Source organism: Syngnathus typhle, linkage group LG13 (genome assembly GCF_033458585.1).
Source record: "Syngnathus typhle isolate RoL2023-S1 ecotype Sweden linkage group LG13, RoL_Styp_1.0, whole genome shotgun sequence".
Classification (NCBI taxonomy): domain Eukaryota; kingdom Metazoa; phylum Chordata; class Actinopteri; order Syngnathiformes; family Syngnathidae; genus Syngnathus; species Syngnathus typhle.
The window spans coordinates 6620531-6648520 of record NC_083750.1 but is presented as its reverse complement, the minus strand read 5'-3'; the positions used below and the strand labels follow the sequence as shown (position 1 = coordinate 6648520).

The following is a 27990-nucleotide window of genomic DNA, read 5'->3' as shown; positions in this document are numbered from 1 at the left end:
GTGTTTACCGTAAAGCAGGATGCAGCGACGCAAACCAGAGGTGTTCAGTGCTAGAAAAGCAGAGAGGGTTCTAAGGTAACTGACGCAACAGTGTTGCCGTAATGTAGCGAACTACGTCGTAAGCCAGATGTTTTCCCGCAAGAGGTTAAGGGAGGGGTTGGGGGCTATTGAAAAGAGTAAGAAGGTATTAGCCGTAAAGCGAGAACCAGCGTCGCAAACCAGGTGTTCGGGTCCTTTAGAAGAGGGAGGTGTGACGTCGTAAAGCAGAAGATAGCGTCGCAAACAGGTGTTCGGAAAGGAGGAGGGGGAAGGTGACGTCGTAAAGCACACATGGGTGGGTGAGGAATGGAAGGCGGGGGGGAGAGAGGGGAGGGGGGTGTCTCGCGAGTGCCTGTGTGTTTCAGACTCGCAGCGAGGCGATCATGGCGGATGGCCCCAGGTGTAAACGCAGAAAACAGGCCAACCCAAAACGGAGCAGCGGTGAGTGTTAAACTCCGCCCGGGCCGGGCCACCGCCGCCGTGCGGACCGGGACCTGGACCTGACTCTCACTTACACTCCCGGACTTGTTGCGATCGACTTTGGTGGACTTTAATGGGGGGCGGTGTGTTTTCTGAGAGGGAGGGGGGGGGGGGGGGTGTACCGTTATACCTGGATGGCGTCTCTCCCTCCGCCTAGCGGCACTTTCTCCGAACCGTTATCCGTCACAAGAAGTCAGGCAAGCGCTCGTTTTGTGACTTCTTTGATCTATTCCAACTACTTTATACACTGTTGTAGTTAACTTTTCTCTACAGCAACGTGGCCACTGCTCGCGCGCACTTTGTTAACGGCCAGCGGATGAAAGCTTGGGCCGGGGCGATGCTCGGCGGGACTCCGGAGGGCCGCCGAACCGAGCCAAGGATTGTCCTTAGGGGTTGCAACAACTCAATGGGTGTCACTTTCATCGTCGGAGCCTGGCTCCGGGAGTTGTGCATAAAGTGCGACGTTTTCGCACGAGGCTTGGTGATGGCAGAGAGATGGGATGTTTATTATTTCGTGGCCACTTCCTAAACCCCCCTCACCTCCCCCCCGCTTTCCTCCTGCTGCTCCTCCCTGCTGCTGCACCAAATGTTTCTTCGTTTAAGGTAAGCGTGGAGGTGATTACGCAAAAAGGAAACAAAATACTTTCATCTTTGGCGTCATCGCTCACACGGGACTCGCTTAACTAATCCGCTAATTCTATGCAAAGCCCCACGGAAGTGCATTTCCACGCCACAGAAAGTAAACCGTATGACACCGATCAGTCAGTACTTTACGCACCTGTATATTCGGCGCGTGAGTTTTTAGCCAAAAATGACGCACGGCGTTAGTTTGCGTGCTGTATTAGCCTGCTATTAATAGGGACCGTTATTCGCGTGCGGATGGGAGGGGGTGGAGAACACCTTTACCCCCCTCTCTCCTGTCGTGATGACGTCACGACGGTGCGTCCGTCCAGGAGCCATCATCATCACCATCTTCCTCATCTTCTTCATGTTTACCTGAAAGCGGCTCTGCGATGGCTTAGAAATAAGACGAATTAAAAGAGTACCTGCAAAAGCTCGACCGGAAGTGGATCTCGTGTCGTGTGTGTCGCGAGGATCTCGACCCGCACACGCACACACAAGGGGGCTGCAAATGACAACCTGCGCAGGTAGCGATGCTTTTTTCCTCCCCTTTTATTCTTTTTGGCTTTTATAATCTCGCGGGATTTTTGTCATCGTGACCCTCTTGTGCGTGATTTTATTTCTTTGCCCCTTTTTTCGTTGTTGCGTGTTTGGTTGGTGAGAAAAAAATTCGACTCCACGCGTGGTGCTACGGCGTCCATTGTGCTGTTCGCTTCATTCGCACTTTTATCGGCTCAATGGCGGCCGACACTGCAGTGGAGGGAGGCGGGTTGGGGTGGGGTCGAGTCCCCCTCGCCGGCTGAGGCTCGCTTGACTCCGTGGTGTCTGTCGCACAGGTGATGTAAAACCTACGCCAAGCCAAGGTGCCTTTTCAAGGGATGTTTGTGACGCGCCTGGTGCGCTGACGGCTTTGGGAGGACGAGGTGGGGACACGGGATGGGGAGGGAGTCAAGGTGCTGTCATGGCCGCAGGTGATTCTCCCTCCCCCTTTTTATCGTTATGCACGAGGCGAGGCCGTTTGATGATGATAATGAAAATGATGAGGATGATGGTGATGACCTGCCTTGTGGAAATCACGTGTTCTCATGATGTCATAGACCAGGGTTTAACAGTTGGTTATTTACTGTCATAAGTGTGGCGACTATTCATATATTGTTGGCTGCGTGGTATTCATGCAAAGTAGCAGGAAAAGGCATAAGAATAGGATACATTTGTAATAGAAAATATCTTCAAAATGTCTTCCCATAATAAAATGATAAAATTACAAATGCTTCTAAAGGAGAAATTGTAGTGTCACAAGAATGAATTGAATTATCTGGGAAAACACTTTTGGATAAGACAGTGAAGTGACTAAACTTTTATTTTAACGTAAAATTTTGAATTTTTCAAACATTTATATGAATATATAAATTGTGTTTACGTGAGTCCACTTCTGCAAAAATGGTTACAGCTGCCGATGGAAGCGGAACATGTCAGGATAAAAAAAAATGTTTAAAGGTTGTAAAATTCCCCAGAAGTCCAAATAGTAGGAGACTAAAATGTTGAAAAATCAGGAAAAATGTAAAAACATTGCAAAATAATTGTGTTAACGTCGCCGGGTAGCCGTGAATTGGACATGTTGAAATTGCCCATTCATCCTGTTCTATTGCATTCTAACATATGACTAAGTCAGCCTTAATTTAGCGTTGGTGTCATATGAGGGCACGCGCTCTTTATGAGTCTTATTTTGTCCGAAAGAGGAAATGCCAAGCTGAAACCTCGAATGTGAGCGTTAAGCTACCGCGTTAGTATGGTGTTGCCAAGTGTTGCGGAGGCGGGACGAGGTGGGGGTGGGGGCGTGGCCTTAGCATCTGGACAATGAAGTGTTTGCATGGGACCCCTAACACCCGCTCAGCCCCCCTTCAAAAGGTCAGAGTTCACCCCCCCCCCCCCCGCCCCAAACTACAAACGCTTTGTGTTAGCCTTTCGGAGCATATGTGCGAATCGGCCCAATGTGAGCTGTTAAGTAATCACGTTACATCATAATGGGCTAAAATGCCGTGATGTCATCAGCATGCTTCAATAAGTGACTCAAATGATCCGCGTAGACTTCATCGCACTGCTGTTGACATGGGTGGCATCTTCCCTCAACACGAGAGAAGCGGTTCCGTTGGCAGCCGTACCATAACAACACCTGCTGGTCGGCAGAGAGAGCAATGGAAAAGAGTACACAGCAAGACGTTTGCCATTTTTTGAGTCATGGCTTTTAACTCGCCTCCCCTTTTTTGTCTGTTTGCTGTCTCCTTTCTTTCTCTCAGTCCGGTATACCTCTAAGCCTTTCTTTCACTTTTGATGACAACTTTTTAAGCGCGCCAGATTACAGTTGAGCCAAATCCTGCTTTTTCAGCTTCCACAGTCACAATTATGCAACAGATGAACGATAGCGTCATCGCTGCTTCTTCTTTATCGTTAATCGACATCGTTTTGATCAAGCAAAACATTTGATTGATGTTGAAGGAATTCCATAATGGCTCGTGTGTGTTGCCTAAACCCCCTCCTCCAGTGTGGGTGGTGGGAAAGTCCTGCGTCTCTCTTGTGGCGGTATTTAATTTGCATATCTCGCCGTCCTACTTTCTCTTTCTTTCTTTGGCCTGAGAGGCTCAAAAGAAGCAGCTGGTTGCACTCAAAGGGGGGGTTGGGGGTGGGCTTGGAATGAAGCACACCGCACCGAGCACTGACTGTAGGTAGACTTACTTATGTAACAGCCGTACTTCAGCTCCTCTTTAAATCATTTTATTCTTTCAACTAACTTAATGCTTTGCAAGGACTCATTGCTAGGCAGAGTTTGTCGGGCCCCAATCTCCCAAAGAAAGCAACAGAAATACAATTTTTTTTTAGATTTACCATGGTAAATGTATTGTTATAAATGCTTATACAATTGTACAAATGTGCAATTTCCATAAATAAAATCAGTCAGTTTGTCGATTTAGTATCAGCAAGAGTGTTACAAAATGATCAAAACGACTGTTCGCTTTTAAAAATGGATTTCATTTACATGCAGTATAGTTATGTTTTTTTTTTTTTTTTAAGACCGCCAAGAGTAGAAGCTGTGTAATTGAAATACCAGTGTATATGTTTGTGTGTGTGTGTGTGTGTGTGTGTGTGTGTGTGTGTGTGTGTGTGTGTGTCACGTCCCCGGGGTCCATGTTGATGAAGCTGTTCAGCATAAAGTCGCAGCGCCTCCGAGACTGACGAATCCCCGTGGAGGAGCGCTAATGGAGGCCACTTGGGGGGAACCTGATTGACGGCGGTGATGCTAATGTGCTACGTGCTAACTGCACTAACTGCTTGCTAGTGTGACACGTGGACTTCCCGTGCAACGGCACCTCATCAAAGTAAAAGTAATGTCTGAAAGTCCCGTTAAAATTTGGAAGGGGCACGTATCACCCGGTGCTCCCCTTCTGCTAAATGGTATATTGTACAAACACAATAATTAGTGGTTAATTTTAGCATAAGAAATCATCCTTTGAGGCTCTGGTGGAAAAAAAAAACATGTACACTTTTGCTCTGTGTTAGCAGGTGATTTGCAATCATTGGTTGCAAGTTCACTTGACCTCCAGTGGACTCAAAGTTGGAGAGAAAGTGCTTGCGCAAAAGCTAAAGTGACAGGCATATCTGACACGGAACATCCTGTCCCCCCAACGTGGATGCTGTGCCACAGTTATTGTGTGTGTGTGTGTGTGCGTGTGTGTGTGTGTTACATTTGTCCACCTTAATTGCCATAGTTTGAGACATCTAAATGTGAGGGCCTCACCTGAGTGTGAAGCAGGATGTGACAGAGGGACAGAAACAGGAATTGACCGGTTTGAACCTCACGTGTCACTTCCTGTGTGTGGGCGCACGCGGCTTCCACGTACGTCACTTCCTGTGGCACCAAAGGTGTACGACGTGACTACATGGGACACACTCACTCAGAGGTGGTGGCTTCGATGAGTGAGTTGGAGATGATAGGAAGGTGTCAATTTATTTGAATTTCATTTTTTGGCATGTAAAAGCAGAAAATGGCCTTTCTTTCTCTTTAAGGAGCCAGCAGCTGCTCTCTGTGTTGAAGTCTGGTCACATTTACTTGCAGACAGACACACACACACACACAGACACACATGCATGAACACCCACTCACACACAGTGGGGTAGTTGTCTGTTGGGGTTTGGCTGGCTTCTCACGCTGCACAGCTGCACTGGGTCAACACACACACATGCACACACTCATTAGTTCTGCTCTGGTGACGCGCATCATGTCAGTTTTGCTCACCTGAGGCAACCGCTCCTTTCCTGTTGTGTTTGTGCGCTACTTAGTGTACCCACGTGTTTTGCTCGTGACTTCTTGTTTGGGGTCACCGGTTGGCGTGGGGGCTGCTTGCTCGCCAGGAAGGGAGACAGGGGGAGATCTGCTTTGACGGGCCCTTCACAATAAGATGCTGCTGCTGCATGCACATTATATGCAACATAATGGACAATATTGTGTCATTATAATTAGCAACAAGAATATAGCTTCCACTTATTGACATACAATATCACATAGACACCAACAATTATGTAGTATGTAATCATCACAATGCTGCTGCGTTAAGCAGACTTATTGTATGCCCTCTGGCTTTGTCTTTATTCTTTTCCTCTTGTCTCCCGCAGTGACAAACTTGAACGGCGGCTTGGAGGCCAGCAGCTCTGATTCGGACGATGATGACAAGCTACACATCGTGGAGGACGAAATCCCGCCGGCCGCCGCCGTGGCGAGGAGAGACCGCCGCCATGCCAAAGAAGCAACAGACGCCACCGATGCAGTATTAGCACACAACGGCGCTTGTAATGGAGGTAGAACATGTTGAACTCAAGTATTGGGACGCCTAATGATGTGGACAAATATGTTTGAACCTGGCTCAAACATGGAGTCCATGCAACGGAAACTAAAACATTTGATTTCAGAATAACCAAAGGAAGGAAGGAAGGAAGGAAGGCAGGAAGGAAGGAAGGAAGGAAGACCCTAATTGAAAACGTTACAGCCTGTTTTCAAACTTATTTTCCTAGCTTGTAGTGCCCTCTAGCGGTGTCTCTGCAGAGCAGCTTTTTTTTTTTCCAGATGGAATCATTCCAACCATGTTTTGTGTGTGTTTTCAGTGAAAGAGGATCAGCATGTGTCTGGAGAAGAAGGTGAAGATGGACGAGGAGGCGACGGAAAGATGGAGGGGCAGGTTGTTGTGAAGGAAGAAGAGGAAGAAGAGGAGCAGGAGATCATCCGGAAAGGAGAGACGGCCGCCCTCTACCCGGAAGCCGCTGACGATGAGCAGAGTCCCACGGAAACGGGGGGCGCCGACGAAAATGGTAACGCGAGCAAATATTGTGACCTGGACAGCGCCGCCCACAAACAAGTCATTTTTGTGAACATCAAAGACAATTTTGTCTTCAATGAAACAAACCTAATCTTCGGCACCCTCCTGCACACTTAGTTCAGACCGGTTGAAAGCAGTGACGACTGCGCCCTTAAGCATCCACGCATTTCTGCAGCAGTCTCCTGATAGTCTGTGTTGTCATTGGAGAAACAGATCCAGCAGAAGTTGGGAGTGAACTTAGCAGAAGCTCAGGCCGTCTTTTGATTTTTCCAGCAGGCACGCCAGACACGTTTCAGCTGCACACGTGTCCGTATTGTTCGCGGGGTTACAAGCGCAACGCTTCGCTGAAGGAGCACATCAAGTACCGCCACGAGACCAGTGAAGACAACTACAGATGCTCACACTGCAGCTACACCTTCACGTACCGCTCGCAACTCGAGAGGCACATGAGCCACCACCGGGGCAACAAGGAGCAGGTCGGGACAATCACCTTTTTTTAAAAAACAAATTATGGCCAGTTGTCAAACTTGGCCACTCTCCTCTTTCACAATTTAACATCAGCCATTTTAAAATTTTGGTTCCAGCTGGTCAAAAAAAATTTTTTTTTCTTTGACACTTGGGAATGACCAAAATGTCTTCCAAAATGATCTCCCAGTTTCAGACTTTTTTTGTGGGTCTTCTCATGATATAGATGCCTTCCCAATCCAATGCAGCAAAAGGAAAATGGCCAAAGTTGGAAATGGTTTACCCAAATTTCAAACTAAAATGTGAAGAGTCCATGTGTGTTTTGGGCCATGATGATCAGGTGTCATACCAAATCTGAAGCAAAACTGGCTTGGATTCCAAAGAACCCATTCCAGTTGAAAGACAGCATTCCTGTCTTTGCAAGAACTGGAAATTGTTGACTGTCTGGGTGTACGTAACTAATACCACGGCCAGGTTTTTGCTTTTTGATAGTTCCACTATCGACAGTTAAAAAGTCAAACAAACCTGAAGAAGCAGATGGATGATAGATAATGAATGATTAACGGAAGTAATGCGCAGGTGCTACCGGACCACGTCTGCTCCACTTTGGCATGCAAACGATTGTTTAAAACCAAAGCCACCTTTATAGTAGTAGTCCAAATAGAATTTTTTTTTTTTATTATTCTGACGATTTGGTTTCTTATGCCCTGGCTGAAACAGCCGCTCTCTTCTGGGAAAGCACCCCTAGCGATTTATCGCAGTGAACCAGTCCAGCTGTGCTTGGCCCCTCCTTTTTGGTGACACGTGTTCTCACCTGCCTCGCTTCTCTGTGGCATTAGCAGGGCCGGTTCTTTACGCTAGCTAATTCCTTTTTATATTGCTTTGTCTGACGGCATCTCCTTTTTTTTGCCACCTCAGCGTCACGTGCAGTCGTCTGGCGGCGGCGGTGGCGGTGGAAGTGGAGGAGGTGCTCGCAAGTTCAAGTGCACAGAGTGCTTCAAAGCCTTCAAGTACAAGCACCACCTGAAGGAGCACCTGCGCATTCACAGCGGTGAGTTTGATTGTTCAGCAACTTGCCCCGGCTAAAATGTGAAAAGAAAGCATTTGTAAAATCATTGTTGGAAGAAAACTAGGGCTGAATGTCTCGCAAAGGGAATCTCCATCTTCTTATTTGAATTGGAGTTGTTCAATTGTTTGACTAGTGATACTCAAAACTGAATTGAGCTCATCTTTTGAGACCGAAGTGTCGCTTTTAGAGTTTTACCCAGTTTTGCTTTGGAGATTGTTTGTCAAAACCATTGATTTTGACTTTTGACTCCAGTTCCTCTCATTGCGATTGTTTTGCTTTCCTTTCCAGGAGAGAAACCATACGAGTGCTCCAACTGCAAGAAGCGATTCTCCCACTCAGGCTCGTACAGCTCGCACATCAGTAGCAAGAAGTGCGTGAGTGCGGCCAGCGCCCCCAACGGCATGGCCCGCAAGGCCGTCAAGTCGCCGCCGCCCATCGTCGACGTCCCGCGGGTGGAAAGCAAACCCTTGCAAGAGCAGCTCCCTGTCACGCAAATCAAATCGGAGGCGAGCGAGCACCCCGGCAAGCCGGCCGCGGTGGCAGCGGCACCAGCGGCGAACGGGGCGGCGCCCCAAGCCCTATCTCAGGGCGTGGCTATGGTGATCCCCACCGTGGGTCTGGTGCCGCCCATCAACATCAACCTGAGTGAGCTGCAGAACGTCCTGAAGGTGGCTCTGGATGGCAACGTTTTGAGGCAGGTTTTGGGACCCCCCAACGGGGCCACGGTGCAGGGCAAGCCGGGTCTCGTGCTACAGCAACCTCAGCAGCAGATCATCAGCCTGCCCGCCTTCGTGGACCACGACGGCACCACCAAAATCATCATCAACTATCGCATTGGACCCGCCCCGGCCGCCGCCGCCACTTCCAGCGTCCCCGCCCACCCCATGCCGGTTTTTGTCAAAAACAACATTGCCCCGGCTCCACCCGTCCCGACCAGAACGGCGGTTAAGCCGCCCACTCCCGAGGTGGACCTCAGCCTGGTCAAGGATGAGCCTGAAGAGTCTGTGCTCATCACGGAAACAAAAACAGAGCAAGCGGTGAGCGTCAAGACGGAAGAGGGGGAGGCGGCTCCGCCTGACTGCGGCTCTAGCGCTTGTTCACTTTGCGAGGAGTGCCCCGAGCACCTGGAGGCACTACACTTGCTCCAGCACCACAAGGCAGCCAACGGGGAGGCGGTGGACTCGGCCGCGTTGGACCCGTCCTTTGCCGCCTTGCTCAGCGACGCTGGGGTGACCCTGCAGCAGGAGCCGGCCGAGAACGATCTCTTGAGCCTCCTGAAGACCTACTTTGCCTCCAACGCCAACCCCGACCGGGCAGAGCTGGAAAAGATCTCGGACTCGGTTCGTATTCCCGTGGGCGTGGTGCAGAAATGGTTTGCCAAGAGGAACTCTGGGACAAAGAGCTGCCGAGACGGGACGGCTCAGCGTTTAAACTCTGAGTCGGTAGACGGCGGCAAACGAGCCGCATCTGGATCCCGGTCTGATTCCCCCTCGTTGAACCCCAGCGACTTGGTCATCGTCAAAAGCGAGCCGGACGACCCGGAGGTCACAGAGTCCCAGGCAGAACCTCTGGACCTGTCCCTCCCAAAGCCCCTCACTGCCACCACTTGCGCCGCCGCGCCTTCCGAGGGTGTCCCCCCCGCCACTCTGAATCTGACCTGCCTGAGGAAGGAGCAGGTGGGCGGTCGCACCGTCTACGTGGCCACGCCTCAAACGCGCACAACTGCCGTCAGCATCGTGCCCAGCCCGCAGCTGCCCACCCTAGTGGCCATCGCCGGTCAGGGCACGGTGGGGTGCCTTGGCGCCATGGGGGGCTCTGCCAAGCGGACCATCCTCATCCCGCAGCTCACCTACACCTATGCCAACACGGCCGGAGGCGCGGCCGAGACGGTCGTGCTCAACGGGCACAAGGTATGAGCTCCGTGGAAAAGGGCTTTTTGAAGCTGACCGGACTTGAACTTTTCTTTGGCTGTTTTTCCGTGCAGACGCACGAACAGAGCGCCGACGCTGTGGCAGATGAGCAGAAGGAGATATCACTCATGAAGAAGCCGCGTCTGGAAAATGGCGTCTATTCCTGTGACCTGTGCAACAAGGTCTTCCAAAAGGGGAGCTCCTTGCTCAGGCACAAATACGAACACACAGGTATGCCGACTCTGACCGCAGGTAGGGGGGGGGGGAGAGTCTGACTTTTTAGGACTTGCGTGGTGGCATAGTCATCACATCACATGCACATACACTCATTGTGACCTTTTGGTTTGTATTTGCAGGAAAGCGTCCTCACGAGTGCCCGGTGTGCAAGAAGGCCTTCAAGCACAAGCACCACCTGATCGAGCACTCGCGTCTCCACTCGGGCGAGAAACCTTACCAGTGCAACAAGTGCGGCAAGCGCTTCTCGCACTCCGGTTCCTACTCTCAGCACATGAACCACCGCTACTCCTACTGCAAGCGGGACGGGTCTGATTCCGGCCTCAGCCCGGACGGCGATAGCGCGGCCACGGTGGCGGGCAGTCCGGACGCCGCGCTGGACTCGGACGTCGGCGAGAGCGAGGACGACGACGACGAAGCCGTGTGCGTCGACGACATCCGGGTGGTGCAGGTGGACGATGGCGAGTGCGAAATCTACGAGGGCGACTTTAACGACAGTGACGATGACGGGGAAGTGGAAGAAGGACCTGAAGAGAAAGAGAAAAACCTCGACGTGGATGAGTTTGCGTGCCAGGTGGTGGAGGTGGAGCTGAAGCATGACCAGACGCAGGAGGCGCCCGTCGAGGACAAGGCGGACCAGGCGGAGGCGGCCGGAGTCCACCTGGAACAGATGGCCGACTGCGCGTATAAAAGAATCAGGGACTGGTCGGACAGCGAGGAATCCTCCGACGACCAAGCTGCGACACCCCAATCCCCCACGCTTTGAGAGACTCCAGCTTCTACTCCTCTGGCTCCAGATCCAATTCGTAGGGAATATAAACCCTTTTGAAAATGCACTGGCCCATCGAAAAATGACATGGAAACTGTGACAGCCTGTTGACTGACGTACTGTTTTTACTCAGTCAGTACTTTTTAGTCTGACAAGAAATGACTTGACAGTGTCTGGCAGCCCCCACCCCACCCCAAAAAAAGCTTTCAAATTGCCCAAGATGACGGCAAAGCACTAACTTTGTTCAGACAAACCTCCTCAAAGGCTCAAAAGAAGAATTGTTTGGCACTAATCTTTTCTTGAAGAGAATCGTCCCCCAAATTAAATTGGTGATTTGGCCTTGGAATATGTGGGGCCTCACTGCACTTAAAAATGCATATTTTGCAGTTGTATTCTATGGGGGGAAGCCCGTCTGCAATCTCCCAACTGCGGCGGTTCAGGGTCCAGTTGCACTTCTGGCTCAAGCTGCGGCTGCGGCTCCGGTTGGCTGCTTTTAACGGTCCACTACTGTGTCCAAACACCCAGGTGTGCCTGAACTTTTTTTCTTCCTTATACATCTATCAGTGTTACAAATGTTTATAGATGCTTTGCTTTGTGTTACTAACTCGATTTTACAGTTTTTTTGTTTTGTTTTGAATTGCCAACGTTTCCGACTTCAGTATTTTCCTCAAGTTTTACGAACAAAAAGCGCTGCACTACGGTTTTTCCATCCGTCACCCTTTCAGTGTTATCTGGCGTTTGTTAATGTCAGCCGCCGTTTGTTTTCATTTTGACTGTTAGCCTTAAGGAAGACAAAAGAAGTATCCCCCCCCCCCAAGCCAGCCTTGAGAAAAATGGGCGGCGCCCCCTGCCTTATGCAAGACCTGCGTGCTGTTAAAAGTGCCATTGAACAGTGTTGTCGTTGTCATCGTCTTGGCAAACCTCTGTTTGTTACTTTACCTTGCGTGTTACTTGCCGTCGCTTTCCTGCGATGCTTTCGTATTTACGTCTGTTACAAGTGCCCGGCGCCACATTGGCGCCGTTTGGCCGCCTGCTAACCATAGCCGCCACATGCAGGATGACATCAAATCCTTTGCGTAATTTGAACAATTATTCGTTTTTTCTAAACTTGCTAAGGCGAGTACATTCGCTGTCTCACCATTAAAAAAAAAAAGACCGGTTTTAATGATTTTCATCCATTTTAAAACTTTGTCATTACCATTGGTAAAGCCAATTTTCCACTTTTTAGCATAAAAAAATCAATACATCTTAAAATTATTCTTTTCCAATTGTTGATGCGGTTCATGAAGCAGTCATTTTAAATGTACTTACACAATTGCCATTTTTCTTTACACTTAAAGTCATGTTTACATATTAACTGAAATAAATCAACTTCAAAATGTATTTTATTCTTAAACTTAAAAAAGGATTTTGTTAACATTTCAGTTTAACTCAACTTTCCTTAAACTCACATCTAAAATGACTTGACAATGATTTGGTAATACCTGATGTCGATGTTTGTCATTTGTAAAAAATTGAAAAATCAAATCAGTCAAGTCAATCAAGTCAAAAGTTTCTATTCAATCAAAAATGGAAACAAGTTCAAGATTTTTTAGGTCTTATTTCCATTGTGAAGCCATAAAAGGTCAAGTTTACAAAGAATTTGTACAATTTCCTTCTCTGAAATCTTGTTTTTCAATAAGATTGTGAACATTTCACTTCGAGTTCAACCTAAAACACTTGATTTCTTTTTGTCCCACATGCGCAGTTGTACAGGTTGAAAATGGCGGCGCGCTGTCCCGCACTTTTGGTGGCAAACGTTAGCCAATGTGGCACTTGCGCGTTTTCTTGTTTGACTTTACCGAAACAGTATTTTTGTTGATGTTATTGTTGTGTTTTTAACAAAGCCAGTATTACAAAGTCTTGACACAATTTTTTTTATATATATATATATTTATGTCTTTTTTTTTGTATTTTCCTTATGTGGGTTATTTATTACGCATTATTATTATTGGTAGTGTACATGAGCGTAGGGTCAATTGATAATATATTTTAGTACCAAAAAAACAGCAAATCAAACAAGCAAAGCCCACCGTGTGGTTCTGGGACTTTTCTGGATTTGTTTTACAGATACAAAATATGAAGAAAAACAAGTTAAAATATTCATCTCGTACTCTATTCAAGTGTTTATATAATGAAGAAAAGCCGAATGAAAGTGTTACACGTTGTCGTTATGAAGCTACTGATTGAAAACGCATGAAATGAAGTTCCAACTGTTTTGCTTTGAATTTTTTTTGTGCTTTGATTTCTTTTTTTTTTTTATCGTGCCATGGTGTTGCATCACGTTAACCCTTTTTTGCTAATGTTAGTCCATTCACAATAAACATGTGACTTCATCCTTGACTCTGTTTGACTCCGACTGGATGATTTCAAAATCAGAGTAATCCGTTAGCTGATTTCAAAATCACTTGAGTACTTGAACGCACCACCACCACTCAATGACCAACAACCCGGAAAAGGTTTAACTGTACTTCCGGCCCAATGACCGGGAAGTGGAAAATTTCCCTCTCCCCTTTTTCTATTCGTGTTTTGTTTCCGTTACGCGAATCGTAGCAAATATTTTTTGTAATAAATATTAATTTTATTAATCGTCATGAGGCGGTCGACGAGATCTTCCAGAAGCAGAAATGCTCCAGAAAATGAACACCAATCTGAGAAAGGTGAGCGCTCACTTGCTGCGCCAAGAACGAAACTCACCACTGTCTACATTTGATTGTTATGAATATTTTATATCAGTATCCGCTGTTATCTTGACTGCGTGTGCCGGTGGAGTTCGACAACGTGTTTATTGTCCACACAGTGTCCTGCCACTCGCTCCAGATGGCAGAAATTGGGGATGGATGGATAGATAGATCGATAAAATACTCTATTGATCCCAGGGATCCATAAACCGGCACAGAGCCAGTGATTGCCTGGCCAGTTGGTACCTAAAATGGTTCCTTTTCTTGTTATATTTATATAACTATATATATGACATTGTTATTAAGAGACCAAAAGCGGTTCTTTATCCGGCTAACAAAGGTGTCATCGTGTTACGTGTCAGTCATGTGGCAGTGGCAGGGCGACGAAGGTCAGTGGGAGATATACTCGCCATCCGACTGTGCCCTGCTGGACTCGGCCGTGACCTCTGGGCAAACCCGCGTCTCCCTGACTTTGAGTTCAGGGTTGCTCTACGAGGTGGACCTGAAGAAAATGGTCCAAGTCAACACCGTCACCAAGTTCAAGAGGAAGATCCGCTTGCAGACGCTAAAAGCAGGTGAGCGTGTGTTTGACATCCATTTATTTTATATTAGTCACCAATCAAAAATGTTTCCAGCCAGTTCTGATGACACCGGGGAAGACGTCATTGCTCCCAACGGCGGTCCAGTGGAGGTGAAACAGGAAGCGGAGAAATGTGAGGAGCAGCTGACCAAAGGCAAGAGGAAACGAGGCAAGAGCACGAGCCAGGCCAGCGGCACAGACAAGAAACTCAAAGAGGAGACGCCACCGAGTGAAGGTGTGTTGGATTGGCACACTCGCACACACTGCTTCCAAACGCTAACCAAAGAAACACATAACAAGCGCAACCGACACCCAGAGGCACACAAAGTGATTCACGCTGGATGTGAAATGGTTTATGTATGCAACGTTATGACACATCCTCCGGACCTTTCCGTCCTCCGCTGCAAAAAGTTGTCAAGACGGTGGTGATGAAGGGAAAAGCTCCAGTGGACGCGGAATGCAAAGCCAAGCTCGGCAAGGTATCGCTTGCTCCCAAAAGCGCCCGCCGGCCGACGAGGGATCGGGTCGGGCTTGGTGTGAGCCAGCCGCTCAAGTTTGGCTGCGTTTGTGTCTTTGGGCCAGGCTCACGTTTACAGCGAAGGAGCGGACGTTTACGACGTGATGCTGAACCAAGTAACTTGCTTCCTTTGGTGGCTTCGTTGGAGTTACGCTCTTTGAGAAAGGGCCCTTCAGCGAGCTTTGTTTCACGTTTCTTCTGCAGACCAACCTTCAGTTCAACAACAACAAATATTACCTGATCCAGCTGCTGGAGGATGACGCGGCCAAGGTGTTCAGCGTGTGGATGAGGTGGGGCAGAGGTGAGTGAGCGAGCCAGCCAACCAGCGCAGGTTGCGCTTGCTCTCTCTCTCTCTTTTGGATGGTTTTTCAACCCACTTGTTGATACCCCCCAGTGGGCAAAGTGGGTCAGTCCAGCCTGACGTCATGTGGCGGAGACCTGCTGAAGGCCAAAGCGCTCTTCAAGAACAAGTGAGACCATCACGAGCGTCTCTCGTTTCTAAGGTGGAGTTTTCCAACCGTTTGAATTCTTGGGCTTCAGGTTCTTGGACAAAACCAAAAATGAGTGGGAGCACAGGACAAGCTTCGAGAAGGTGGCTGGAAAGTACGACATGGTCTACATGGACTACGGCACGAGTACAAAGGTGTTTTTTTTCCTCTAGGCTTCAAAAACATTTGGTGTTCTGTTTTCTCCCTTGACACCTTTTGTTAAATTCACTTCCTCCATTTCCCCTTTTTGTCTTCCAAAGTAGATTAATGCTTAACAAACTGTTTTGTATTCCTGCGCGCAGGAGGAGAAGCCCATCCCGTCGGTGGCCGAAGCGCCGAAGAAGACTTCCGAGCTGGACCCAAAGGTCCAGTCTCTGCTGGAGCTCATCTGTGATATCAAAGCCATGGAGGAGGTGGTGCTGGAGATGAAGTTTGACACGCGCAAGGCTCCCCTCGGTCAGTCCAAGACAACGACATCACCACTCTTGCTGTTGCTTATATTTGCATCCACGTTGCACTCACTTTCCAAGCTTGTTCTCTTCAATGGTGTTCTACTGCAGGCAAGCTGACGTTGGAGCAGATCAGCGCCGGCTACACGGCTCTCAAGAGGATCGAGGCGTGTCTGAAGAAGAAAGACGCCAGCCGTGAGCTGCTGGAGGCCTGTAATCAGTTCTACACTCGCATCCCACATGACTTTGGGTGCGGGGAATGCAACTTTATGTTGGTGACATAGAAAATGATGGCCCTAGTCATGTTTTTTTTGGTCTTTTTATCATGAAAAACTGAATGTTAGTTGAGGTGTTTAAGGCAACACAACATTCTTGGGGCCAAATATGACTTAGGCCATCAATTCAAGAAGATATTTATTCGCTGGTATTTATTTTCTTCTAGTTTCTTGTTTAATATATCGTTTGTCTCCCTTAAGGCTAAAGACACCGCCTCTCATTCGGACGGATGACGAACTAAAGAAGAAGATTGAATTGTTGGAGGTAATTGTACTCAAGGAGAGGAGCTGCATTCTTGAGGTTTTAAAATGTTTTTCTCCCCAACCCCATCCGCCTATGCAGGCTCTCCGCGACATCCAGATCGCAGTGAAAATGGTGGAGAGCGCCGGTGACGGTCTCGACGAGCATCCTCTGGACCGCCACTACCGCTCCCTCAATTGCCTGCTCCACCCCCTGGACCCACTCGGCGAAGAATACAAGGTCGGCTTTTTGAGACAGGTTGCCTTTTCCACCAGCGTGTCCTGGGTGTTTTGGACTTTCTTTTTTCTTCTGTGCCAAGGTGATCGAAAAGTACCTGCATTCCACGCACGCCTCCACGCACTGCGACTACACCATGAGCGTGCTGGACATCTTCGCTGTGGATCGCGACGGCGAGGGCAGCCACTTTCTGTCGCACATTCCTAACAGGTCTGGATGGCAAAGCTGCCGGTGGCATCAGGGATAGCACCATAAATGTTTATTTTGTCTCTTCCCCCTCTTGCCAGGATGCTGCTGTGGCACGGGTCCCGTCTCTCCAACTGGGTGGGCATCCTCAGCCAGGGGCTCAGAGTGGCTCCCCCCGAAGCTCCCGTCACAGGTTACATGGTAGGAAAAATCTATCTTTTGTACCTAATCCTCATTTTTTGGGGGACTTTGGCAGAGGTAGCCAAGGAACAATAATACTACACTGCACATGAAAGAATAATTTAAGGAGATTGTTGGTCGGTGAACAATCTAGTAGTCAATCCTAAACTGTGAATGTCTTTGTGTCATTGATTGTCGTGGTTCACACATTTCAGCCATTGTTGTTGTTTTTGCAGTTTGGCAAAGGCATCTACTTTGCCGACATGTCGTCCAAGAGCGCCAACTACTGTTTTGCCAGGAACCACAACCAAGTGGGACTGCTGCTGCTGTGCGAGGTATCCGATTGGCGCTGACCATCGTTTCCTTTCCCCCGCATGTGCGATTTGGTTGCTGACGTGTGTACGTGCAGGTCGCCCTGGGAGACAGCAACGAGCTGCTGGACGCAGATTACAACGCCGAAAACCTGCCGGCAGGCAAACACAGCACCAAGGGCATCGGGCGGACCGGGCCTGACCCCCAGAATTTTGTCTCTCTGTAAGTAGTTGTTCTCAGGCCGGGGCCTTTATTGTTGTTCTTAAGTTTGTGCCTCGAGAACAATAGTGATGTTCTTGGGGTCGTTCTGAACCGGGGCATGTTCGTCCTCATTTAATGTCCATTTACTTACGGGGTCAATTTGACCCAGAGCAACAGCAATGATTGATCTAAGGTATTTAATAATATTTTTCATCCATTTCTTAGAACAGCACTAATGTTTGCGAGTCAAATTGACCCAGGGTCATTATGGAAGTAGAAGCAGAAGTACTCATTCTGTCTCTGACGTTTCTCAGGAACGGCATGACCGTTCCGATGGGTCCCGGCGTCAAGACGATGCAGAGTGCGTCTAAGGGCGGAGCTTACTCTCTCCTGTACAACGAGTTCATCGTGTACAACCCGGCGCAGACACGTATGCGCTACCTCCTGCGGGTCCACTTCAACTACGCCTGCCTCTGGTAACAACCACGGTCAGGTGAACATGTCATTATGGGACTGCTGTTTTCAAACATTGGACCGATTACTAACGTGCCTCACATAAAGGAATGTCGCAATCAATTCAATTGTTAGAGTCCAAACGATGATAGTGGGAAAATCTGCATACAAAATCTAATTTACTGTAGTCAAACATTAAAGGTGAAATGTAAATGATTGTAAATGATTTTTTATCTGCCACAAAAATCTTGCACTTGAATGTACTGTTAGCTCAAAAATGACATTTGAAAGATGAACAGCTGGACCGTTTTGATTCCGAGCCACAGAAAGTCTGCTTGACAAATAATACAATGACTGTCGAGAAGTAGGAAAAGAAGCAGAGAGAGAGGCTTTTAGCGCTTCCCCATCAGGTAGATAAAGATGAGCATGATGTCCAGGTAGATAATGAGAGCTGCACTGACGTACTCCTCGGGGTCCAGGCGGTAGCTCAGTGCGCCCATCATCAGCTGGCAGTCGGACATCAAGAACTGAGTTAGGAAGACAAAGGACATTTGTAGGTCCTGCTTGAAACTTCATTTTGAAACCTGACTCAGCCTAATTGTGGTTTGAAAGTAGGGGTGGGGTCCATATTGCAATAAATTGTTCTCTCTGTCGCAATAAATAACCGATACACTGACTGCAAATATCGATTTTTTTTTTTTTTTTTTCGTTGTCAGTCGTTATGGTTCTTACCAGTGCGAACAGCAGGGCGCCCAAGGTTCCGTAGCAAACCTGAGGGATGTACGCGTAGTAGAAGCAGCTGAAAAAGCCGAACATCAGCAAGTCCACCATCATGATGAGCAGTATGCCGTAGCACCAGGAGAAATCGTAGCGTGTCTGTAGAGTGATCAATCCCGTCAGAACAAATGAGCTGTCCTTAGAAACGGCCATGTCCAGGATCAAACGTGACCTGCGCCGAGAAGGCGATGATGCTGAGGGAGATGACCAAGGTGCTCGCCATGGTGATGAGGACGGCCCGGGTGTCGTGGTAGGAGGCCATGGTGCCCACCACGTACGACAGGCTCAGAGTTACGATGGCCTAAGGAAGGGTTTAAAAACACAAAGCAAAAAAATCAACAAAAGCATTTGGGCTCAAAACCCTGAATCTGGCTTGACACCATCATTAAAAACCTGAACCTAGGCTTACAACCCTAACCCTGCCCAAGAGCAGAACCCTTCAGGTTGCCAGTGCAAAATGTTCAGCCGACGTGGCTATTCGTGGGATCGAAAAAGACAAAATAAAGACAAATAACGGGCTCCGCAGTTGATCCCTGAGAAACACAATAGCACTCAGTAGCACTAGCAATTAGGAATTGGAGGCTCACTGACCAGGCCGATGATGTTCCAGGGGTGTCTGCGCCGGAGGGACTTGGCGCAGTTGAGGGCAGTGCAGACCACGATGAAGATGATGAAGGAGCTGACGTAGACCCAAATGCTGGCCTGCACCGCCTTCTTCACCACACTGGAGAAGGTGAATAGACTCACCACGCTGAACGTGAACACCAGCTGTAGGGTCAGGATGCTAAACACCTACGGCGGGCGGACAGGCGGGCGAGGCACACCCGTTGGTTCACTCACATTCAATCAGGCACTTTGTCAAGATTGATATTTGAGCCATCACCAACCTTGCGAACAAACGCTCTCCTGACCGTCTTGTCATCGAAAGCTGACGTCTCAGCCAGCGGGACGTCCTCCGGCTGAGCCTCCGCTTTAGTATCCACGCAGGACTGGTCGCCCTCTGTCACGTCACATCCCGCAGTTTCACCGTTGGGTTCGTCGTCTTCTAAAAAGTCTTGCGAGTAGGGCGGTGGCTCTTGCTGCACCGGTTCTTCGTACGGTGGAGGCGATGCTTGAGCGGGCACGTTGAAACCCGAGGGCTCCAACGTCGTCTCGCCTTGATCAGACATTCTAGTGATGAAAAATTGAGCCAAAAATCTTTTCTTTTATGGGATTGTTTAATGTATGGGAGGATTTTAAAAGCACACAAATAACTGCGGACATTTTGAAAAAATGAAATGAAGTAGGTTCGACTGAACTATTGAAATTTAACAGGCAGGGGAGACTTAAAGCACGGTATTGGACTTGCGCCACCGTTTGTGTGCAAATATCCGTTGGTCAAACGGTTGCAAAATTGCCACTTTGGATGCTAGTCAATAAGGGTTTTGATTGTATGTCATCGTTAAGATTGGAATGAGTATTTAGATTTAATCGACAGAAGCATGTGGAACAAGTCCAAAAGTGAAACAAGGTGGAATGATCAAAAGCAAAGATGAATTTTGGTGCAGAACAACATTAATTCTCGTGTCGTGTTAAAATATATTTGATTAGAAGGAGGATATTAATCACGGGGAAATTCATGAACAAATTATTCAGAGCACACAAATATAGATCGACATCTTTCTTATTTAGATAGACCATAGACAAAAGCACTAACTAGATAGTGATAAAATATATATTGTTTTTTTAACTGTCTCAACATTTATTTTAGTTATACAAAATAAAAAACACCTCAAATTAATTCAATAAACTAATAGAATTTTCCAAAATTTTCTTTAGTCTACTTGAATCCCCTAACGAAAGAAAAACTGTCATTTGATGAAATTGTCGGTAGTGAGAAAGCGCGTCTCTTACCTTTTTTGTTGGCTGCTTGTGTGCGACCGACAACCCTTCAGGTGTGAGACCACTTGCTGACACTTTTATAGGGGAAGTTCAACCCCCCAAAAAAAGCAACTGCTGCTTTTTTCCACGGCAACCAATATTATGATACATTTGCTTCAAATTAACAAGAACAAACTGTAACACATTGACCCTGATATATATGTATAAACGTAATTTATTCAAATATACAAGATGATTTTGAAATTTTTATGTAAACATCTTAATGGGAGAAAATCCAAGTTAAAATGTAGTATTTGACGTTATGGAAGTGAGGCAAGATGGAGACATATCCTGCGGCAAGACGTGATGAAACAATATGTGAAATACAAAAAGAACCAAGTGTGCAAGTTGTGAGCTCTGCGTAATCAAAAAGATGGAACTTCTTGAGTCCCAAAGTCACAGCCAAAAGACTTTCAATTCAATTTCGGAGCAGTATGGTTGTCATTGACTGCATGGGAAAAGTATTATTAAATGTTTTGGGGGATAAAAACCTTTTTTCCCCCTCCTTCATGACTGTTGCATTAAGTTGACCATATATGTAATGATAGAAATGTACAATAGATGGCAACATGAACTAAAATGACAACCATTGACTGGATAGATGTTATTCAAGGTTTGAAGTTATCTTAAATCTTAGCACAAAATCCATATTTGCTGCTTAAACATAGCATGTTGGAGCAACTTCATGGACATAGAAAGCATAACATTTTTCCGGAGCTACATTTACAAGAAAACAGCTCTTTGATTTTTGGGGGGACTGAAGAGAGACATTCTTCTTCCGCAGTTGAGTAAATAAATGCAGAACATATAGCAAAAATGGACCTCCAAGCACATCTTTTTTTGTTGTTGTTGTTGTTTTCCCTGGGTTTCCGGCACGGTTGTCACGAGTCCATGAGACCAAGGCACCGGTCAACATCTCCCGTGTGGAACAGGAAGTCGTCGTCGTGCAGGTCGTGGATCAAATCGAACCCTGTGTCACATGTTTGGTAAAGCCACATATTATTCACGGCTATTCTCAACCAGTGATAAAGTGTGGTATGGGCTCCCTCTAGTGTTGCACAAAAGAGTCACTGAATTAAATGCTAATTAATGCTTGCATTTGATGAAAGCCCCTACGTATGGAACTCTGTTCCTACCTGCAGGGGGCGCTGTCGAGGCTTGTGGGAAATACGCCGACACTTGGGCAACACCTTCGTCGGCTATTGGCCGAAACAGCCTCCTCTCCCCAAAGAGTTCGCTGGGGAACACTAAAGCAAAGTAGAGTCAAACTGGAGTGAAGCTGCATTTGTGATCTTTTTGTTGTTGTGGTAGCTGGTTGCCGTGACTACCTAGTTGTTGTTGTTGTTGTTGCAGCAGTCGAGCGTCGTCTGACCTCACAAACAGCGCTTCCATCCTGTCAATCAAAAGCGTCACGTTTTCAATTTCTCACTTTCCAGGAGCTGCAACTCAAGGCAAAACGGTCGCTTTGAACCAAATGGCTGGTTGTTGGAAAGTAGCATACATGTGCACATAGGTGTCCATTATCACTCGCAGCTCCTAGGCAGGTACTTTTGTCATATCTGACTCGGCAAAATTTAGACAATAAATCCAAACAAACATTGATCCTCACATCATCTAAAGGTTAAAAAAGATCTCACGCAGTGGAAAAACATGATTTCCACCTTAGTTTGAGGGGGGTGTATCCAGGAATGTGCTGACTGAGCACAAACACTCTGACTCAACATGGAAACCGAAGGCTGCCAAGCGCAAAAAGAAAAGCAACTGTAGGGATGATATGCAGCTGGGGTGGAGGGGGGGTCGTAAAGGGGGTTTGGGTGGACGATGGAGCGTTCCTTCTTGTGGGTCCCTCGAGGTGGGGGGATGGGGGGGAGGTCCTTTTTGCTGGATGCTTCATAAATCAGCCTTGTGCTGGCCGGCCAGCTTTGCCTACATCTGATTGGACGAAACCTTCTTATTCGCTTTGTGTGTCCAAACTATCTCAAGTCCATTTGGCTTGATAAAGAGAAGACTTGAAGGTTTTACTTGGATGTAAACTGACACAACAGCAGTAGAATTTGCAGAGTGGAGCAGCCCAGATGTCAGGAAACTGAAGAGTTCAAGTAAACAGCAAAAAGTCAACTTTTTGACTGACCCTTGGAAGCTTTCCTCCGTGCAGTAATGGTGGACATCCACCCGGGGGGCCACCACAGAGTCTGAGCTACCTCCGTTTGTGTAAGAACCTGAAGGAGACACGATTGAGTGTTAGTACCACTCAAGGGTTTAGTTGAAAAACAAAACAAAAAAAGTTTGATAGCTTGTGTACAGATTGGTATACCTGGAACGTTGTTGAAGCCCGGAAGAGCTGAGCTGGTTTGAGCTGATTCCGCTACAGAGTCAGTTTGAACCTGTGACAATGACAGATCTTAATAATTCAAGAATTAGACTTGATAAAAAGGTGCATATTCATTCATTTGGCAAACACTTGGAAATCAAGCTTCCTATTCATATTCCACCGTCGTACCTGGGCCTCCCGCACACCTTTGGCCGAATGAGTCTTGGCGTGTTTCCGCAGAGAGCTCGGGTCGGTGTAGCGCTTGGCGCACCCCGGGATTTGGCAGACGTACGGCTTCTGTGAGAAAAATAAGATCAGAAACAAACAGGATTTGTATGGAGGTACGGGGCTTCGAGACTTGACCGACCGTGTCAAGGTGTGTTCTTTGGTGTTTGGCGCGATCGCTTGAGTTGCTGAAGGCCTTGGAGCAGCCAAGGTGCTGGCAGATGTACGGCTTCTCCCCCGTGTGGCTCCGCAGATGGATCTTCAGGTTCTCTAAGCGAGAAAATGCCTTGGAGCAGCCTTCAAACTGCAAAAAATGGCAACATCCATTGAGTTTTCCTCATTATGCCATCTTGTCCTCTGCTTTTGTCTTCAGCCAACAAGGACATTTGCCCCCAGGTCTGTGGTGTCTTTATCTTAGCAACTCACCATGCACTTGTTGGGCTTCTCCCCAGAGTGCACCCTCATATGGATGAGCAGCTTGTACCGTGCATTGAAGGGCTTTTGACGTCGGATGCAGTCGTCCCAGAAGCAGGCAAAGTCCTCGCCCTTACGCTGGTCCACGTGCACCTTTTCGATGTGCCTCGCAAGTTCCTCCTGACTCTTGCAGGTAGCGCTGCAGTCGGTCCAAAGACACCGCCGATCATGTACCGTGGTTTCCTTTGCCGGCTCTTGTTTTACATCCTCCGCTAATTTTTGAGTTGCGGTCCACCCGGGAAGATCGTGGCATACGGGAAGGGTAGTCTGGGAACTATTGCAGAATCCCTTGGAGATTTTAGGACTTGTGCAGAATCCCTTCTTGGTGCTGTCAGGTTTGCACCCGCAGGTGAGATCCAGAGAGGCCACGGAAGTCCTAGGCGCGCAGCAAAACACGACACCACTCGATGACTGGACCCCGGAATACAGTGTTCCCTGGTGGTCCTCTCCGTCTCGGAAGAAACCAGGAAGAGTCGTCCGGGAGTCCAGGGGTCCAAGGTCCATGGGTCCGAAGTCCGGGGGCCACATCTCGGACGTCGATACGATGCCGTTGAGCTGTCCTGAACACCTCTCGGGTGTCACATTTTCAACAAACGGAGTCTTTGCAGTCAGACCTATTTAGTGTGCTGTGTGGGGAAACAAGACTGAGCATGATTTGGGGATCCAGGAAAAGTCCATTTGATCAGGAATCTTAGCTTTCACACCAATTATTTGAGTACGACTGTGTCAGTGTTTAAGAAAAGACTTTTGGCAGAGGCAGGCATCGCAATAGATTTGTAATCCGCTGGCAAGAGGAAATGTGCAAGTCATTCAAAATGCCACCAAATATTTGATAGTCCAAGAAAGGTCCTTCTGACTATCAAGTTCTCTGTTGACGCCCAAGGAATTTGGAATACGTTTTCAGGACACTTTTGAGAAAATGAGTGAAACCTGGTCCACTGGTTTGTTAGTTGGGAAAGATGACAAACCATGGCTTTTGGCTTCACTCGTGTCGATGAGTCATGGGTACGACCCGGCCGGGTTCTTTAATGCGGATGCGACTCAGACGATGAGTAAGTGGACTTCTGAAGGACCAGCCTGGCTCCTAAGTGTATGCTTCATGCCCTTGGTTTACTGCTATAGTCTGCTTTGCTCTTTTATGATCCTTCCTGTAACACGGAGGCGTGGGAACCTTGAGCCAATACTAATTAGAGAGATTTAAATTGTGTCCGTGGAAATGGATGAGCTTCGGGATTCACAGTTTGGGATCAGGGTAGTAGGTAGTGTAAGTGATAGGGCAGGGGTAAAAGACTGGTTGGCGTTAGCTAGGACAAAGTGATTGGCATTTTCTAAGCCTAAAGTTAGCTAAGTTAGCTTTGTGCTTGTTTTTGCTTCAGGCTGGGCTGGGATGAATGATAGGTAGCGTTTGAGGTTAAGATTAGTTTGGGTTCTTCAATTTGGGGTTGGTAAACGTGTTCAGGGTTAGGATGCATTAGCTTCATGAGGGGTTTAGCTTCGGGTGAGTCCTGATAAAGTAACTGTTATCATACTGAGAGACTTTACCAAGCAGACCCCCGTGCAAAGGAGTCCAAGCATGAAGAAAAAACATTCTGGGCTCTGTTCCATAAAGAAGAGTGTTACGGTAAAACTAAAAAAGTTTTCCCGCAAAGCCCTCCGCCAGCCAGCACACGCTACGTGGAAATGGCAACCCGCTCGCTCGGTCGGTCTCATGTGGTGTCGCGCTGGCTGAGTTTAGCTAAATACAGCTGTGGCCATTCAAAAGCAGCTAATGTGTGCTCTTGATTTACAAACGCTCACGCCTCCTGGTCCAGATGGCGATTGAAAAATGTCAGCGGGATCCTATCCACAGACGCGAGCGAATCCATCCTTCTTATGGCCCAGTCCCAGATCACACGTGAATGACGTCACTGTTTTCCCAACCCGTTGCTGGGTTTTTTAACGACACCAACGAGCCCCGCCAACCCGTGTGTCCGCATTCGCGCCGATAGTTGGCCGCAGTCCGGCACTTTTCCCTTATGGAGCTTGGGGCCCCTGTTTTCAAAGTAACGTCTTGAGAGAGACCTTGTGCTTTAGTACACGTTCAGGGTTAGGGCAACTGAGGGTTAGGGTCAGAAGGTCAAGGATGGATGATAAGGTTGGGAGTAAGGGTAACATTACAGTTAGGGTTAGTGGTTTAGGGTTGGTGGTTATTGGGACAGAAGTTTGGAGGGGAAGAGCTGGAGCGACAAATGGATTTTTACTGTCCTGTGATTGCCGCCCCTCCACTAACTTCCACCAACTGTCAACAGCTACGAGCTACAATCAGCAGCCAAAGATCATAGTTATTCAGTAAAACATCATCGTCAACGATACGTGACAATATCAGTCACGGACAATTTGTCGGACAGCCTTGGCTTGCAAAATTGTACAGTTTACATGAATCCTTATTTATAACACATATAAATATCTAGCATTGTTTGTCACTGAACAATTATGGTGTAACACACAGTTAGATTCCTTGCTAGAGAAACTAAATGACCTCTTAAAAATGTGGGATAAAAGTCAAATAAATGTACTCACAGGCATGTAACGCAACATCCGCTTGTCACCGATCCTTGTGAGGTCGAGGTTAGAGCGAGTCAAAGCGTTGCAAATGAGTTGCAGCCAGAATACTCCTGACTGCGTCTTTGACGTCTCCACTCTGCTCGGGTCCGAGATGACTGTCAGGGTGCGTGCGCATGCTGGAGGCAACGCTTCCATGTGCGCGCCCGCACATGCTGCAATCATACCCCCCCATAAAAAAAAAAACATTTATACATTCATCATAGTACTGATTTGAGTATCAGTGAAAAATAAATTAGTAAGGCACGACCATAATAATAGCAATAATTTTAATATATCATAAGTATATGAAATATGTGCAAATTATGATTATTATAATTATTAAAACAAAAAAATCAAGCACAAGATTTAAATTATTAGTGTTGGAATAATTTAAGTAAAGCCTTGTCATAGTATTTAGACCTAACAATTAGTAATATTGATATTGAATATTAGATATGTTTTATTGTTAGCCTTTGTACACTGAGCATGCAGTACTCCGATAGACCAAAGCGTTATCACACTTGAAAGTTATTTCTTATTATAGTTTGATGACCTCCTATTGCTTCAAAATATTAGCAACAGCTGTTAGAAGTCAAACCAATATTTTTGTTTTTTCTCAGATCAATGGCAATGACCTCCAAACACCCTATTAGGTGGCTCTGATGTTATTGTCTGTAGGCTACTTGCAATCTAGATTGTTGTTAAAAAGCTCTGCCGTGTGCATTTAGCCACAAATTCTCTTCCTAAAACACTGAGGGAGTATGGTCAGTGAACAAATCGAGCTAACATGTTCTTGCCATCACACGCGGAGATGTCATCATAACCTCGATGTTGGGGAGATGAAGACCCTCGTTTGAAACATCTGCTCCCGAAATGAGCCTGACGGAGGAGGTGCACAAAGGACAGATCTGGTTACCGTCTGGAAAGGCAAGACGGACTTTTTATTGAAGAATCCCAGGAAACCACACTGCCACATGCACGCGCACGCAGACACACTCGCACGCACAGTCGTAAACAAACGCTGCAGAACCAGATGGACAATTGGCCCAAGAGTCAGATCAAATTAAGATATATAAACATTTTTTTGGATCTCAGCTGAATGCAACTCGCATGATTTTACTAATCATTGATGAGAAGGCCATGTGGTCATAATCTGGTATTGCTTCAAAAAAATATTATTATTATTATTATTATTACAATGTATTAATTAATTAAATCTGCGATGAAGCAATACGACGGTTTCATTTTGATTCAAGTGAGTCAAACATTCTTATTGTCTCTGTCAGATGCCAAACTTTACGACAATGGCGCTCTATAATACTTATGATAAGATGTAAAAACATACAGTTGTGACATAATTTAATGGGATGTAAAGTATGAAATAGTTTTGGCCACATCTTTTGATTTAACCGACGTGATGCTGCTCCTTCGGGTGTGCGCGCCTTGGCCACCTGGTGGCAGTATAATACAGTGGTCACAATGGTTCTTCAGTAACAGTAATAGTTCTTGCAGTAGATAAAGAATATATGCCCGTGAGTACATTTTAGGGGGAGCTAAACCAGTATTGGAGGTTTGTTATGGTCAGTAGTTTATCCCCATTTTTCAAGACCTGCTGGGTTTTTAAGAATGTTTTTGTACAGACAATTGGGTTGGAGTGTAAACCATTCAACCGCTACTTGTGTTTATTTAGGTTTGGGGAAAAATATTGGAATTCGTGTATTAGTCCCCATGTTACGTTTACTCATTATTACTTGCTTTGTGTTTTGAATACGTTTCGACTCTACTGACATAGTCCAACAGCACACTCTGCTGGCAGACTCAGCAGCGACGATGTTGTTGACTTGCTGTCCCACAATGATGATGACTAGACGTATTATATTTGGTGCTAGGATACGAGTCGGGAATTAC

The 27990-nt window shown here is 47.1% G+C and overlaps 4 protein-coding genes across 7 annotated transcripts; 2 read left to right on the top strand and 2 right to left on the bottom strand.

Annotated features, from left to right (window-relative positions):
• The first annotated feature begins 142 nt into the window (after positions 1–142).
• LOC133165069 (zinc finger E-box-binding homeobox 1-like) lies at positions 143–13335 on the top strand. 4 transcript variants are annotated; one of them, XM_061294466.1, is made up of 8 exons: positions 143–480; positions 5809–5991; positions 6295–6498; positions 6783–6982; positions 7890–8022; positions 8329–9950; positions 10025–10181; positions 10307–13335. In XM_061294466.1, exons 1-8 carry the CDS (start codon positions 423–425, stop codon positions 10948–10950), a joined length of 3201 nt encoding a protein of 1066 aa, XP_061150450.1. In that variant the 5' UTR covers positions 143–422; the 3' UTR covers positions 10951–13335. The 4 variants fall into 4 exon arrangements, with proteins under 4 accessions (XP_061150450.1, XP_061150447.1, XP_061150449.1 ...); XM_061294463.1 differs by having other exon boundaries at positions 147–480; positions 6780–6982; XM_061294465.1 differs by lacking the exon at positions 143–480 and adding an exon at positions 633–1122 and having other exon boundaries at positions 6780–6982.
• Positions 13336–13461: 126 nt separating this feature from the next.
• parp2 (poly (ADP-ribose) polymerase 2) lies at positions 13462–18015 on the top strand. Its single transcript, XM_061294518.1, has 17 exons — positions 13462–13652; positions 14036–14248; positions 14309–14488; positions 14665–14732; positions 14836–14886; positions 14975–15071; positions 15165–15240; positions 15311–15413; positions 15561–15714; positions 15819–15957; positions 16184–16247; positions 16326–16463; positions 16543–16670; positions 16748–16847; positions 17063–17161; positions 17236–17360; positions 17654–18015. The coding sequence occupies exons 1-17, from the start codon at positions 13586–13588 to the stop codon at positions 17817–17819; spliced, it is 1968 nt and encodes a 655-aa protein (XP_061150502.1). The 5' UTR covers positions 13462–13585; the 3' UTR covers positions 17820–18015.
• On the bottom strand, positions 18006–20585 carry si:ch211-284o19.8 (protein lifeguard 1). The gene is made up of 6 exons (XM_061294639.1): positions 20463–20585; positions 19457–19739; positions 19161–19361; positions 18742–18870; positions 18525–18668; positions 18006–18319 (listed from the first exon to the last, which is right to left on the bottom strand). Exons 2-6 carry the CDS (start codon positions 19736–19738, stop codon positions 18185–18187), a joined length of 891 nt encoding a protein of 296 aa, XP_061150623.1. The 5' UTR covers position 19739; positions 20463–20585; the 3' UTR covers positions 18006–18184.
• A 61-nt stretch (positions 20586–20646) lies between these two features.
• On the bottom strand, positions 20647–26225 carry LOC133165132 (zinc finger protein GLI1-like). Its single transcript, XM_061294579.1, has 9 exons — positions 26059–26225; positions 23452–24125; positions 23168–23329; positions 22990–23097; positions 22804–22873; positions 22621–22708; positions 21818–21882; positions 21626–21736; positions 20647–21459 (listed from the first exon to the last, which is right to left on the bottom strand). The coding sequence occupies exons 2-9, from the start codon at positions 24025–24027 to the stop codon at positions 21371–21373; spliced, it is 1269 nt and encodes a 422-aa protein (XP_061150563.1). The 5' UTR covers positions 24028–24125; positions 26059–26225; the 3' UTR covers positions 20647–21370.
• Positions 26226–27990: the final 1765 nt, after the last annotated feature.

Bases quoted from the DNA above. Each gene is read 5' to 3' on its own strand.
- si:ch211-284o19.8 (XM_061294639.1), bottom strand. From the start codon at position 19,738: ATGTCTGATCAAGGCGAGACGACGTTGGAGCCCTCGGGTTTCAACGTG. The intron at 18,871-19,160 runs GTCAGTGAGCCT...ACCCTTCCTTAG, and splicing joins CCTGGAACATCATCGGCCTG to GCCATCGTAACTCTGAGCCT. The intron at 18,320-18,524 runs GTAAGAACCATA...TTCCTAACTCAG, and splicing joins GCGCCCTGCTGTTCGCACTG to TTCTTGATGTCCGACTGCCA.
- LOC133165132 (XM_061294579.1), bottom strand. From the start codon at position 24,027: ATGTGGCCCCCGGACTTCGGACCCATGGACCTTGGACCCCTGGACTCC. The intron at 23,330-23,451 runs GTGAGTTGCTAA...CATTTTTTGCAG, and splicing joins AGAAGCCCAACAAGTGCATG to TTTGAAGGCTGCTCCAAGGC. The intron at 21,737-21,817 runs GTAGTCACGGCA...ACTTTGCTTTAG, and splicing joins ACAACAACAACAACAACTAG to TGTTCCCCAGCGAACTCTTT.
- LOC133165069 (XM_061294463.1), top strand. From the start codon at position 423: ATGGCGGATGGCCCCAGGTGTAAACGCAGAAAACAGGCCAACCCAAAA. The intron at 481-5,808 runs GTGAGTGTTAAA...TGTCTCCCGCAG, and splicing joins CAACCCAAAACGGAGCAGCG to TGACAAACTTGAACGGCGGC. The intron at 5,992-6,294 runs GTAGAACATGTT...GTGTGTTTTCAG, and splicing joins CAACGGCGCTTGTAATGGAG to TGAAAGAGGATCAGCATGTG.
- parp2 (XM_061294518.1), top strand. From the start codon at position 13,586: ATGAGGCGGTCGACGAGATCTTCCAGAAGCAGAAATGCTCCAGAAAAT. The intron at 14,733-14,835 runs GTATCGCTTGCT...TCTTTGGGCCAG, and splicing joins GCAAAGCCAAGCTCGGCAAG to GCTCACGTTTACAGCGAAGG. The intron at 15,072-15,164 runs GTGAGTGAGCGA...GATACCCCCCAG, and splicing joins GTGGATGAGGTGGGGCAGAG to TGGGCAAAGTGGGTCAGTCC.